The 12,137-nt window shown below is 43.4% G+C and overlaps 1 protein-coding gene across 5 annotated transcripts in view; it reads left to right on the top strand.

The window, feature by feature from the left end:
* Positions 1-11,365, top strand: part of CPTP (ceramide-1-phosphate transfer protein) — a 25,474-nt gene extending 14,109 nt beyond the window's left edge. For all 5 annotated transcript variants that reach the window (XM_068240608.1, XM_068240610.1, XM_068240607.1 and 2 more), the window contains 2 exons: positions 4,927-5,103; positions 5,893-11,365. In XM_068240608.1, the coding sequence (XP_068096709.1) occupies positions 4,979-5,103; positions 5,893-6,415 (648 nt within the window). In that variant the 5' untranslated portion in view covers positions 4,927-4,978 and the 3' untranslated portion in view covers positions 6,416-11,365. The remainder of the gene's footprint in view (positions 1-4,926; positions 5,104-5,892) is intronic.
* Positions 11,366-12,137: the final 772 nt, after the last annotated feature.

Here is a 12,137-nt window from a genome sequence, read left to right on the forward strand (position 1 = left end):
AAAGATATATGCAATCTACGTGGTAATCCCTATTTAGTGCCACCTTTGTCCCCTGTCAGTCATTTGCCCCTGTAGCTGGTCATTTACTTGTAATTTGGTATTGTCCCTTATTGCACTTGACTATGGCTGCTTTGGCAACTTGTGCCATCACACGACACTGGAGTAGGCAAATGCACTGTTTGAATGTATATTTCAATGACACATCTTGCTCTTGTATATTGATAATCATATGTTGAAATACAAATGTACCGTACTTATTATGAACTCTTACTGAAGGCGTTGATGTATATAACGTCATTTGTATTAATGTTGATACTGTTTTGTGTATTATTGGTTAAAGGACTATGAATCAACACCCCCCCCCCAAAACAAAAAACAAAAATCGTTTGTGCTTAAAAAGTTATTACAGGGAAGGTCCAGGGTAATTTAAAAATAACAAATCTACTTACCTCAGGCTTCCTCCAGCTCCTGGCAGCCATCATGTGCCCTTGCCGCAGCTCCGGTGGCTCCAGTTCCCCTCTGGTGCAGATGCCGACCTCGCCAGGTCGGCATCTTCCTGCGCTCCAGCGTGCGGCTCACGGAGTCGCACTGACGACATCTGGTCTGTACTGCGCAGGCGCAGAACTACTGTGCCTGCACAGTACAGTCCGGATGATGTCAGTACAGTCCGGATGATGTCAGTGCGACTCTGAGAGCCGCAGGCGCAGTAGCCATCTTGTGCTGGAGGGGACCCCGAGCCACCGCTGGGGAGCGGAGCTACGGCGAGGGCACAGGACGGCTGCGAGGGGCTGGAAGAAGCCCCGCGTAAGTAGATGGGGTTTCTTTTTACAGGTCCTTAGATGTATCTTTTATCTGTGATATTTGCATAGGCTTTGTTTAGATACTTAGGAGGGGGAAGCCTCTGGATCCTAATGTTCTAGCACTGGGACCCCAGAAGAGTGGCCTCACTGCACATGCACACTAGCACCGTCCCACTTGGGCTCTGGTGGAAATATAGCGAAGCCTGACTGGGTCTGTGCTTCTCTGCAGATGGCTCACACCTGCGCAGTGGTGCAGACCCAATCCAGCCTGGCTTTCCAAAGAAAGCCGAGTCAGGGCTAGAAATCACTAGAGCGGGTTTTTTTTTTTGTTTGTGTTTTTTTCCGCTACACAACCGCTGGCAAATTGATTACACTTTCTAAAATCGCTCCCTAAAACGCTCAAGAAGTCGCTTACAAACTGCTCATACAAAACGCTAGCGATTGCGATAGCGTTTTGTAGTGGGTTCCAGGCCTAAGACAGTGCTAGGGTGCCTGAGCCAGCTGCCAACAAGCTCTATTCGGGGGGGTCCTAGTGCAGTGCTGGAATTGGGTTGCAGAAGAGGATGAGGGAAGTCTCTAGCAGGGCTGTGTAGTCGGCGCGATTAAGATTACCTGGAGTCAGAGTCGGTGGCTTCAATAAATTGAGGAGTCGGATGATTTTTGTACCAACTCCATAGCCTTGGTAAGAATTAGACTAAGGAGTTGAAGTCGGTGCAATTTTGCGTACCTGGAGTTGGTGGTTTCATAAACTGAGGCGTTGGAGTTGGGTGATTTTTCTACCGACTCCACAGCCCTGCCCCCTAGGGGCAATTTTCCTTCACTACAGGAATACTTTAAACGCTTGTTGGTAAAAATAAAAAGAGCAGTGCATGATGCTAGGACGAGTGAAGAAGAATTCTAGGAGCCCGGTTGTTGAACTTTTAAGCTGTAATGTTTTAGCTTGTGGTATATTATAATCTGTAGCATGCTAATAATAGTTCCTCAGATATAAATTCCCCACCCTGCTGTACGGCCTACAGGCCACGTCACGATGGCATGCTAGCTTATCCTGCAGCTTATGGACAGAATGCAGCCTCTTACCTTATCTATCAATAATTATCATTCCCTAATTACTAAGCATGTGACAGTGCACACCATGACCCACTCTTGGCCCCATGACTGCAGTATGTTCTTAGTGAAAGGTGATAAGGTGTTGTGTACAAAGTCATGTTTACTGTTTAGTAATCACAGGCACGTGTAGCTGTCAAAATCTTAACCATGACGTATGATTTTCCTTCCTGATTATTTCCTATTATGTGTAAACAAGTGATTATCATATTTCATATATTAGGCAGGACATAGCTGATCTCCCATTTGCAATTTTTGAACACTATCACTTTGGCCTTGTTTTGTATTTTAACCACTTCACCCCAAGGTTTTTACCCTAACGGAACAGAACAATTTTTACCTGTCAACGCTCTTCCCTTTTATTTGCCAATAACTTTCACTACTTATCACAACAAAATGATCTATACCTTTGTTTTTTTTTCACCACAAATCAGGCTTTTTGGAGGGGATATTTGTTTTCAGTAATTACATTACTTTCTATGCATTTTAAAGGTAAAATCAAGGATCCAGTTTTGATTCCTAATTTTAATAAATGTGTTTTTTTTTTTTTGGTTTTTTTTTCGCGACACTGCCCCTGACTTCAGCATAGTGTTGCTCAGTTGGTGTCTGGCTTTACTTCTTGCATAGGTCTGCTTGTCGAGTTTTGAAAGAATGAAATGCCTGACTTCTCCTTAATAATACTGAAGGAAGCTTCCAGGATGTGGCCGGTTATCCTGGTGGCGTTTGTATTGTGATGCTTGGTAAACAAACAGTGCAGTTGGGTGACACTGGAGCCAGGTGAAGACGTATGCTGTAAGCTCAGAGCAACCTAGCCAGATAAACTGTATATGTAGACTTCCCCTCTAACTCACTTCTTTCTTTCTTTGCCATTGCAGTGCTCTAGGAAATGCAAGCCTATTTTAACAAGAAATATTACAAGGAAATTAAAGCCAAGTGGCCCTACGGAGAATCTGCTCACATTTCTCATTTATAAGAAATATTACAAATAAACCATTCTTTCCTTTTTTGTTAGTGGTGGTGGGGAGGATCTACTGCTAGTTTTACTAATTTGTGAGCTGAAAGGAATATTACTGTAACATTGCAGTAACAGAGTCCCCAGACTTAGTGGCTGTTTGCTCTACAGCAGCAAAATAAGGCCTTAGAGCAGGGGGTCCAGACTTTTTTTAGACCGAGGGCCGTATCGGCATTCTTGAGACTGCTAGAGGGCCAAACTAGCAAAATTTAAAAACCATTTTGCCCCTCTCGCCAAATGTTCAAATCTCTGTGAGAGACTCCTGCTTGCACAGTGGCGTCCACAAAGCAGTGGTTGTTTCTGCTGCTTGCACAAGGCTTTTGCTGATCAGTGGCTGTTGCTGCTGGCTTACTGGCAGCTTCTAATCAGTGGCTCTTAATGCTGCTGACACAATGTTGGCTGCTAATCAGTGGCTACTGCTGCTGTTGGCATAGTGGTGGCTAATCAGTGGTGGCTCTTATTACTCCTGGCACAATGGCAGCTGCTAATCGGTGGCTACTACTGCTGCTGTTGGCATAGTGGCAGTTACAAATAAGAGGAGTTTAGTGCTATCCGCACAGTGGTGGCTTTCAGTGCTCGTGCCGCAGTAGTGGCTGTGGTTGGCACAGTGGCGGCTGATGCTTGCACAGTGGTGTCTATTACTATGTAGCTGTTTCAGGCACAGTGGTGGCTGCTGCTAAAGTGGGCCCTTTTCTCCTTTTCTTGGAAGCTCTGTCCCCATCAACCTCTTCTCCTTCTGTCCAGGAAACTGAGGCTCTTTCATCTGAAATTGCTGCTCCGTCTCCCCCCTCTGCCCTCCCGTAGTCACATAGCATTTGTTATTGGATTATAAAAAGATGGCCGCCGGAGTCTGCTTTGTATACACTCCAGTGACCATTTGACCATGTTTTTGTAGTCTTGTAGTGAACACTATGGCTCTATGGAGAGTAGAGGGAGGAGAGGCAGAGCGGTGACCTCCTGGACAGGAAGTGATGCAGCTTGCCAGCCACATCATTACAACTGTAGATGTGTGCAGCAACCATCTGCCTGCAGGCACCATCCAATTGAAGGCTAGGCAGACCTGTGGGGCCACTAGAAAACACTCAGCGGGCCGCAGGTGGCCCATGGGCTGGACTTTGGACACTCAGGGGCCTTAGAGGGTTAGGATCTGTTTGTAGCTTAAAGGGAACTTAACGTAAAAGGGATATGGGGGCTGCCATATTTATTTCCTTTTAAACAATGCAAGTTGCCTGGCTGTTCCCGATCCTGTGTCTCTAATGCTTTTACCATAGACCCTGAACAAGCATGCAGATCAGGTGCTCTGACTCAAGTCTAAGCTGTATGGTTGTTTTAGGTGTGTAACACTACTAATGTCAGAAGATCAACAAGACTGCCTGGCAACTGGTATTGTTTACAAGGAAATAAATATGGCAACCTCTGTATTTCTCTCACCTTGGGTTCAATTTAAAGTATTGGAGGCAGAGGATCAGCAGGGACAGCCAGGCAATTTGCATTGTTTAAAAGGAAATGGATATGTCAGCTTCCATATTCCTCTAACTTCAGGCCTGCTTTAATTCTTCATACAAAGTTTGTCAGTCAATTTTTTTTTTTTTTTTTTTTTTTTTGTGCAAAACAAAAATTAATTCTTTTTTGAAACCAGATCCCTGTTCACTAATATTACTGTTGATAACTTTAACTGTAGTTAAAAGTAGTTTAAATTTTATAAGCGTTATAGGATTTTGTGGTTTGCACTTAGCACGTCCAGCAGATGTCAAGATGGTTCTTGGATGAAGTCTACACTCATGCCCTTAAACCACTAGAGGTACTGTTGTAGGATTACAAGCAAGATCCTTATTCAAGTATATTTCTGAACAAAGTGGCTCCATTGAGTGAAAGTCGCAAATAATTTCATCCAAATTACAGAATTTTATTTCTTTTTTTTTTTTTTTTTTTATTTATTTTTTTTTAGAGCTGTTGCAAAACAAAGTATGGCTTAAGAGCACTTATACCTTAACTCCTCTTATACAGGTCGACTGAACAAGATAGCCATTTGCTGGATTTATTGTCCCGTAGATCTAACATGTACACCACAGAAGAGAAGTTCTCCCTCCGGGAAGTCCTTGTAAGCTTCAAGGCCTGCTTGGTGAATGAAGATCAAGATGTTTTGGTGGAACATTATCTGAATGGATGGAAGGGATTGGTGAGGTAAGAAACTCTCATCTTTAGCTCCCTGACAAAATTTGTGTTCTACTCAAAATGAGGTGACAGCTGGCTTTGGAATAAGGTTTGGGTATTTTCATACATATGCAGTCATGTCTTCTATGTATTCCCTTTAGGCTTTCTCCTACTTTTATCACATTTAAAGCGGAATATAACCCTGCATTTCAACTTTGCTCTAAAACATTATTTACAGTATATTATATGCAACCAGCATTTACTAGACCAGCATTGGAAGGGTTACACAGAGCTTAAAGTTCCTGGACAGAACTGCAGACGCATCCGAAGCTTATAGATACATTTATGTAAACAAAATGTATCTAAGTGTGGCATGTGACTCACTCTCTCTGACTGAGGAGCTGGAGGACAGCCAAAGAGTGTGTAACATTTATCACTTGTTACATTCTATTTAGTTAAATGTATCTTTCTGAACTTCTGCATATCTCTCCACGGAACTTTAAACCTCTGTGTTTAACCCTTCCAATGCTGGTCTAGTAAAAAAAAAAATTGCTGGTTGCATATATGCTGTAAATAATGTTTTAGAGCAAAGTTGAAATGCAGGGTTATATTCCGCTTTAAAGGACAACTATTAATAAACATATTTTTTTTTTTTAACCTGGGATGGGAATAGCTTATCTAGGTGTTTCTAAGTACTGCTGTAAATGTTCCCTACTTATCTCTTCCTTTCATGTTATAGAAGTGTCTCACTGATGGGTGTTGGACCAGACCTAAACATTTCTGCTGACTGTATGTGTAACTTTTTGCTATGTTTATTAGGTTTATGAACAGCCTGGGGACTGTTTTCTCCTTTGTATCAAAAGATGCCGTAAGCAAAATTCAGATTATGGAAAACTATTTACATGGCGAAAAGGGAGAGCGTTACCGGACTCTCCAGTCTATGGTGGAGTATGAGCTCAGCTCTAATTCAGTGGACCTTAAAAAACGTGGCAGTCACCCCGAATCTGGCTCCCGCACCATCCTGCGCCTACACCGAGCCTTACGCTGGCTCCAACTTTTTCTAGAAAAGCTACGAACAAGCACAGAGGAAAGCAAGACTTCTACCTTGTGCTCGGAGGCTTACAATGACTCTTTGGCCAACTTCCACCCTTGGTTAATCCGTAAAACTGCAACAGTTGCGTTTTTGGCTCTACCAACAAGGAACACATTCTTTGAGGTGATGAATGTTGGGACTACAGAAGATGTAGTGAATATGCTTGGAGAAGCCATGCCATATGTCTCTAATGTCTATGACTTCACTCAAGAACTCTACAGTCAGCATAACCTACTCGATTTACCATGAATGATACATTAGTCCTACTGTGGCATACCCAATATTATGATTTATCATCCTACAGTAGGTTTTAATGGTGACGGTTGTCAAGTGGATTTTAATATATATTCTATGTATTATGTATTGACTTTCTCCATTTGGATGGTGTCATAGCTTTACTTGATTAGCTATAGCCACAAAGCCAGTAAGCCCTATTTGCATTTGAAAATGACCAGTATAACCCTAATTCTGAAAATGTGTTTACTGCTGATTTTGTTTCCAGACCTGTAGTCGATATATACATGAATGCAGATTTTTAAATACCACTCCTGAAAGTGGGCACTTCCTCATGTGGCATGACAGAGCTTAGAGTGCTTGCTTTGGGTATCAGTTTCTCAGCATTACATAATTTGAGCACTGTGATCCTGTACCAAGAAACCTGTCCCAAGGCAAGCTTGCTTGTAGTTCACTTGTGCCCCGAGGTTTGTACTCCACAGAAATCTAACCTCAGTTAATGCGCAAGTACCCAATCTGAAGCAAGGCTGATGCGCACTAGAAAAAAAGTAATCTTGGATCCTTTTATAAAGGTCGCCAGACACGATTCAATTTTTTTTTCCGTTTTTTTAAACCGTGAAATCTGATTTCATTTTGGTCTAATAATTTAGGAAAATCAAACCAATATCCCACACATATGAACATATTTTTTTTTTCCCTGAAAATTTCAAAAGATCAGGAAAAATAATCAAATAGGATTATTCAAACACATCCAACTAAATTTTGTGTGCGGGGTGTTTATTTCAATTCGTATAAGAAGTTGAAAAAACATTTTGTTTGGGGTGTTGTGTTTTTTATTTTTTTTTTAAATCTATTTTGTTTTTATGGTGAAAACAGGAACATCTATTGCATTTTCCTTGTATCGTGCATGGCCACTTTATAGTGGTACTGCTATCTGTGTGGTTTAGTAGAAGGTTAGCATAGACTTTTTTTAGGGTGTCATTTACTGGTATGTATGTGCATGTTATCTACTGCAGTATTGATTTATACTGAGTGGGATATAGGATAAAATATCATTCCCTTACATCTATTTATTGATTTCCGCCATAGCTGTGGAGTCGGTACAAATATCTTTTGACGACTCAGTTTATGAAATCACTGACTCCGGGTACCCAAAATTGCTCCGACTCCTCGACTCCAACTCCACAGCCCTGATTTCCGTACCTCTCCATTCCAAGCTCCTATTTTGCTTTTTTCTTGAGATTGGAGTTACTCAACTCACACTATGGCGTCTCGCCGCGGTGCTCTCCCCTGCTGCTTCCTGGTCCCAGTGGCCATTAATCTCCATGAGATTGGCCACAGTACTCGTGGTGCAATGGAAGTGCTTCTGGCAGTGCAGACTCTGCAGTGCGTTGAGTCGAAGCACTCGGCACATGATTGCATTGGAGTAAATTAAGCTACAACAGAATTAGTGTGCATTCTGGTGAAGTCGCATGATGCACTTGCTGTCTGGAAGTGTGCATGTGACTTATTTGTTAGACATCTATGACTTCTGACATCAATTGCACGCATGTTTGGGGAATGCAGATTTCCCTGTCGGTGCTTTCTGCTGCAGGGACATAACTGCATGCAGCGTTGCGATGCGGTAGGCTGTTCTGCCATTCACAGATCACACCGCACCATGGCCCATATGCAATTACATTTTTCTTCTTAGTTTTCTTCTAGGTGATATTTTCACAATTGACAAAAAAAAAATGCCTTTTAACCCACCAGCGAGCAAGAAAGTGCTCAAAATAAATTTGATGATACTTTTTAACCTACTTTTTTTTTGGTACTTTTCAGTTGGAAAGTGCTGAAAAATTATTTTAACCACTTGACCCCCCCCCCCCCCCCCAAAGACCAGGCCATTTTCTGCTGTGCAGGCTTTTCAGCCTCCTGCACAGCTCAGCTATGATGTCCAGCGATCGGACTCTCCTCCCCTTTTTTTTTTTTTTCTTTTTTTTTTTTCCCTTAGGGGACATGCCGCTAGAGGGGTCCGATCGCTGCGGCCGTTTATTTTTATTTTTTTTCCCAGCCTGAGGCTCTCTCCCTCCCCTTCCCTCCTCCCCTCCGTCATTAGAATTGGAACAGGACGGCGATCCGTCCTGTTCCGCCTCTCATAGGCATCAGCCTATGAGAGGACGGCACTCCCCGGCCAATCAGAGGCCGGGGATCGCCGATCTCGTACAGCGCTGTCAGGGACCGCAGCGCTGTACAGTTGTAAACAAAGGGGATTTCTTTCCCCTTTCGTTTACAAACAGCCTGCTAGCCGCGATCGGTGGCTAGCAGGCTATTCATGGAACTCTGCTCCGTGAAGTGGCAGGGAACGATCGTGCATGCGCGCGGCCGTTCCCTGTGAAACTTCAGCCCCAGGACTTGATGCCAATTGGCGTTAGGCGGTCCTGGGGCTGCTGCCGCGGTCACGCCCATTGGCGTGAGGCGGTCTTTAAAAGAAGATGAAAAATTATCTCCAAGGAGAAAAGTGCTATAGAGTGTGTGCCAACAAACCTGGAGGAAGGACCACGCAGGCCGTTTTCACACTGGCACGTTGCGTTACCTCAGGAGAAAAAGTTAATTGCATATGGGCCCATGTGTGAAAGTAGCCTAAAAGTTTCTATGGCAGGGTTTATGGGAACCAGGTTTTATTTCCTTATTTTGTACCAGTAGATTTTAATTATGTGAGGAACTTCTCCCCTCATTCTTAGCTGCTGGACATTTACATGAAGTGTTGTCGTGGCTTTTTATTTTTTTTTGTCTTTTGTTTATTGGTAAGACAATTTACAAGATAAATGCTTATATATTGTACAAGTAAACTACCTCTACTGTATTTCATCAAGCTGTCATTTTAGTATGTCATAAGGACCAGTTATATTTTAACAGCCTAGCAATTGGGACAGTATCCTACCGAAGTGTGTGTGTGTGTGTGTGTGTGTGTGTGTGTGTGTGTGTGTGTGTGTGTGTGTGTGTGTGGTTTTATTCGTAGTGTGCATGTGTAGGGACGCAGAGACACGGGGAATGACGCGTGGCTGTCGGGAGGACGGGGACAGGAGGGGCGAGCGTGTGTGTGCGCATGCGGCTGAGCGCATGTGCGCTGACACCACTGACATGCGGTGGTGACAGACCTAGAGCCCGTTTAACAGGCTTAGGTCGCTTAGTGTCTAAAGTTTGTTCCTAAACTGCAGCAAAAGGTAAGCAAGTGTATACCTAGATTTAGGCTCCTATCAGACTATGCCTGGTAAAGCTGCTGCACATATTTTTCCAGACAGCAGACACTTTGCCATTTATTAATATGAGCGGCATCCACACTGCACCGGAAATGACTGTATTGCAATACGATACAATGCAAGGTAGTGCACAGATATAGGATGTGTACACACATTCAAGTTTACCATTTAGTATGAAGGCAACAGAATACTATATGTAGTGAATACTTGTGAAAGTAAGCACTAGTACTACACAGAGGTGGTAAAATTGGTCAATAATTGGCCACCAAAATTGGATGTGTATGCAGCCTAAAGGTGCCCATATACAGTACAGACCAAAAGTTTGGACACACCTTCTCATTCAAAGAGTTTTCTTTATTTTCATGACTATGAACATTGTAGATTCACGCTGAAGGCATCCAAACTATGAATTAACACGTGAAAGTATAGTACATAACCAAAAAGTGGGAAACTGAAAATGTGTCATATTCTAGGTTCTTCAAAGTAGCCACCTTTTGCTTTGATTACTGCTTTGCACACTCTTGGCATTCTCTTGATGAGATTCAAGAGGTAGTCACCTGAAATGGTCTTCCAGCAGTCTTGAAGGAGTTCCCAGAGATGCTTAGCACTTGTTGGCCCTTTTGCCTTCACTCTGCGGTCCAGCTCACCCCAAGCCATCTCGATTGGGTTCAGGTCTGGTGACTGTGGAGGCCAGATCATCTGGCGCAGCACCCTATCACTCTCCTTCCTGGTCAAATAGCTTTTACACAGCCTGGAGGTGTTTGAGGCCATTGTCCTGTTGAAAAATAAATGATGTTCCAACTAAACGCAAACTGGATGGAATAGCATGCCGCTGCAAGATGCTGTGGTAGCCATGCTGGTTCAGTATGCCTTCAATTTTGAATAAATCACAAACCGCGTCACCAGCAAAGCACCCCCACACCATCACACCTCTTCCTCCATGCTTCACAATTAGAACCAGGCATGTAGAGTCCATCCGCTCACCTTTTCTGCGTCGCATAAAGACGGTGGTTGGAACCAAAGATCTCAATTTTGGACTCAAGCACAGATTTCCACTGGTCTAATGTCCATTCCTTGTGTTCTTTATCCCAAACAAGTCTCTTCTGCTTGTTGCCTGTCCTTAGCAGTGGTTTCCTAGCAGATATTCTACCATGAAGGCCTGATTCACACAGTCTCCTCTTAACAATTGTTCTAGAGATGTGTCTGCTGCTAGAACTCCTGTGGCATTGACCTGGTCTCTAATCTGAGCTGCTGTTAACCTGCGATTTCTGAGGCTGGTGACTCGGATGAACTTATCCTCTGCAGCAGAGGTGACTCTTGGTCTTCCTTTCCTGGGGCGGTCCGCATGTGAGCCAGTTTCTTTGTAACGTTTGATGGTTTTTGAGACTGCACTTGGGGACACTTTCAAAGTTTTCCCAATTTTTCGGACTGACTGACCTTCATTTCTTAAAGTAATGATGGCCACTTGTTTTTTCTTTACTTAGCTGCTTTTTTCTTGCCATAATACAAATTCTAACAGTCTATTCAGTAGGACTATCAGCTGTGTATCCCCCTGACTTCTCCACAACGCAACTGATGGTCCCAACCCCATTTATAAGGCAAGAAATCTCACTTATTATACCTGACGGGACACACCTGTGAAGTGAAAACCATTTCAGGTGACTATCTCTTGAATCTCATCAAGAGAATGCCAAGAGTGTGCAAAGCAGTAATCAAAGCAAAAGGTGGCTACTTTGAAGAACCTAGAATATGACAAGAAAACTCTTTGAATGAGAAGGTGTGTCCAAACTTCTGGTCTGTACTGTATGTGCCCATAGATGTATGGGCAAATCGACCAAGAGAAGGCAATCTCTCTCTAGTTTGAAGAGATCTGTTGACTGGTCATAGACCTCAGGCCAATTCCTGATCGATTTCAGCATGAAGCCGCTGATTCCATCCACCTGGTCTCTTACCATATGTTAATGTCCCCCCAGACACATTGTGATCTCACCTGTCCAGTTGCACAGGCTCCAGTCTCTTCCGCTGTCTCCCTCAGCACCGAGCATCACCATGTGGTGGCACATACGCACCTGGCGGCGCTCAGGGGAGACCGGGACACGTGAGATATTTACAGTGCATGGTGGGGGGGGGGGTGATTTACATTTGGGGGACAGTGGGCAGGGGTTATCGATTGTCACGATATTGCACACTGTCCACTCCAATAGAGTGACCATATTGAGACAAGATTTTCCAGCTTGCTCGATCAAGGCATGTTTGTTGCACCGATTTTCATTAGATTTGATAAAATTATTGAATTGGATGTTCGAATGGGCTGCAATATCGGTAGATGTATGGCCAGCTTAAGACTATGGCAGGAATTAGATGGTGAGTGCCTCTGAGGGACAGATAATGACATGAATAATTTTATGTAGTCCGTATAAGGGCTGCATAGTATTGTCGCTAATAATTGCAATAATGTGCTATGTAGATGTTTTGATTGTGTTTTCTGTAGAGGA

This window comes from Hyperolius riggenbachi, chromosome 6 (assembly GCF_040937935.1).
Source record: "Hyperolius riggenbachi isolate aHypRig1 chromosome 6, aHypRig1.pri, whole genome shotgun sequence".
NCBI classification, from domain to species: Eukaryota; Metazoa; Chordata; class Amphibia; order Anura; family Hyperoliidae; genus Hyperolius; species Hyperolius riggenbachi.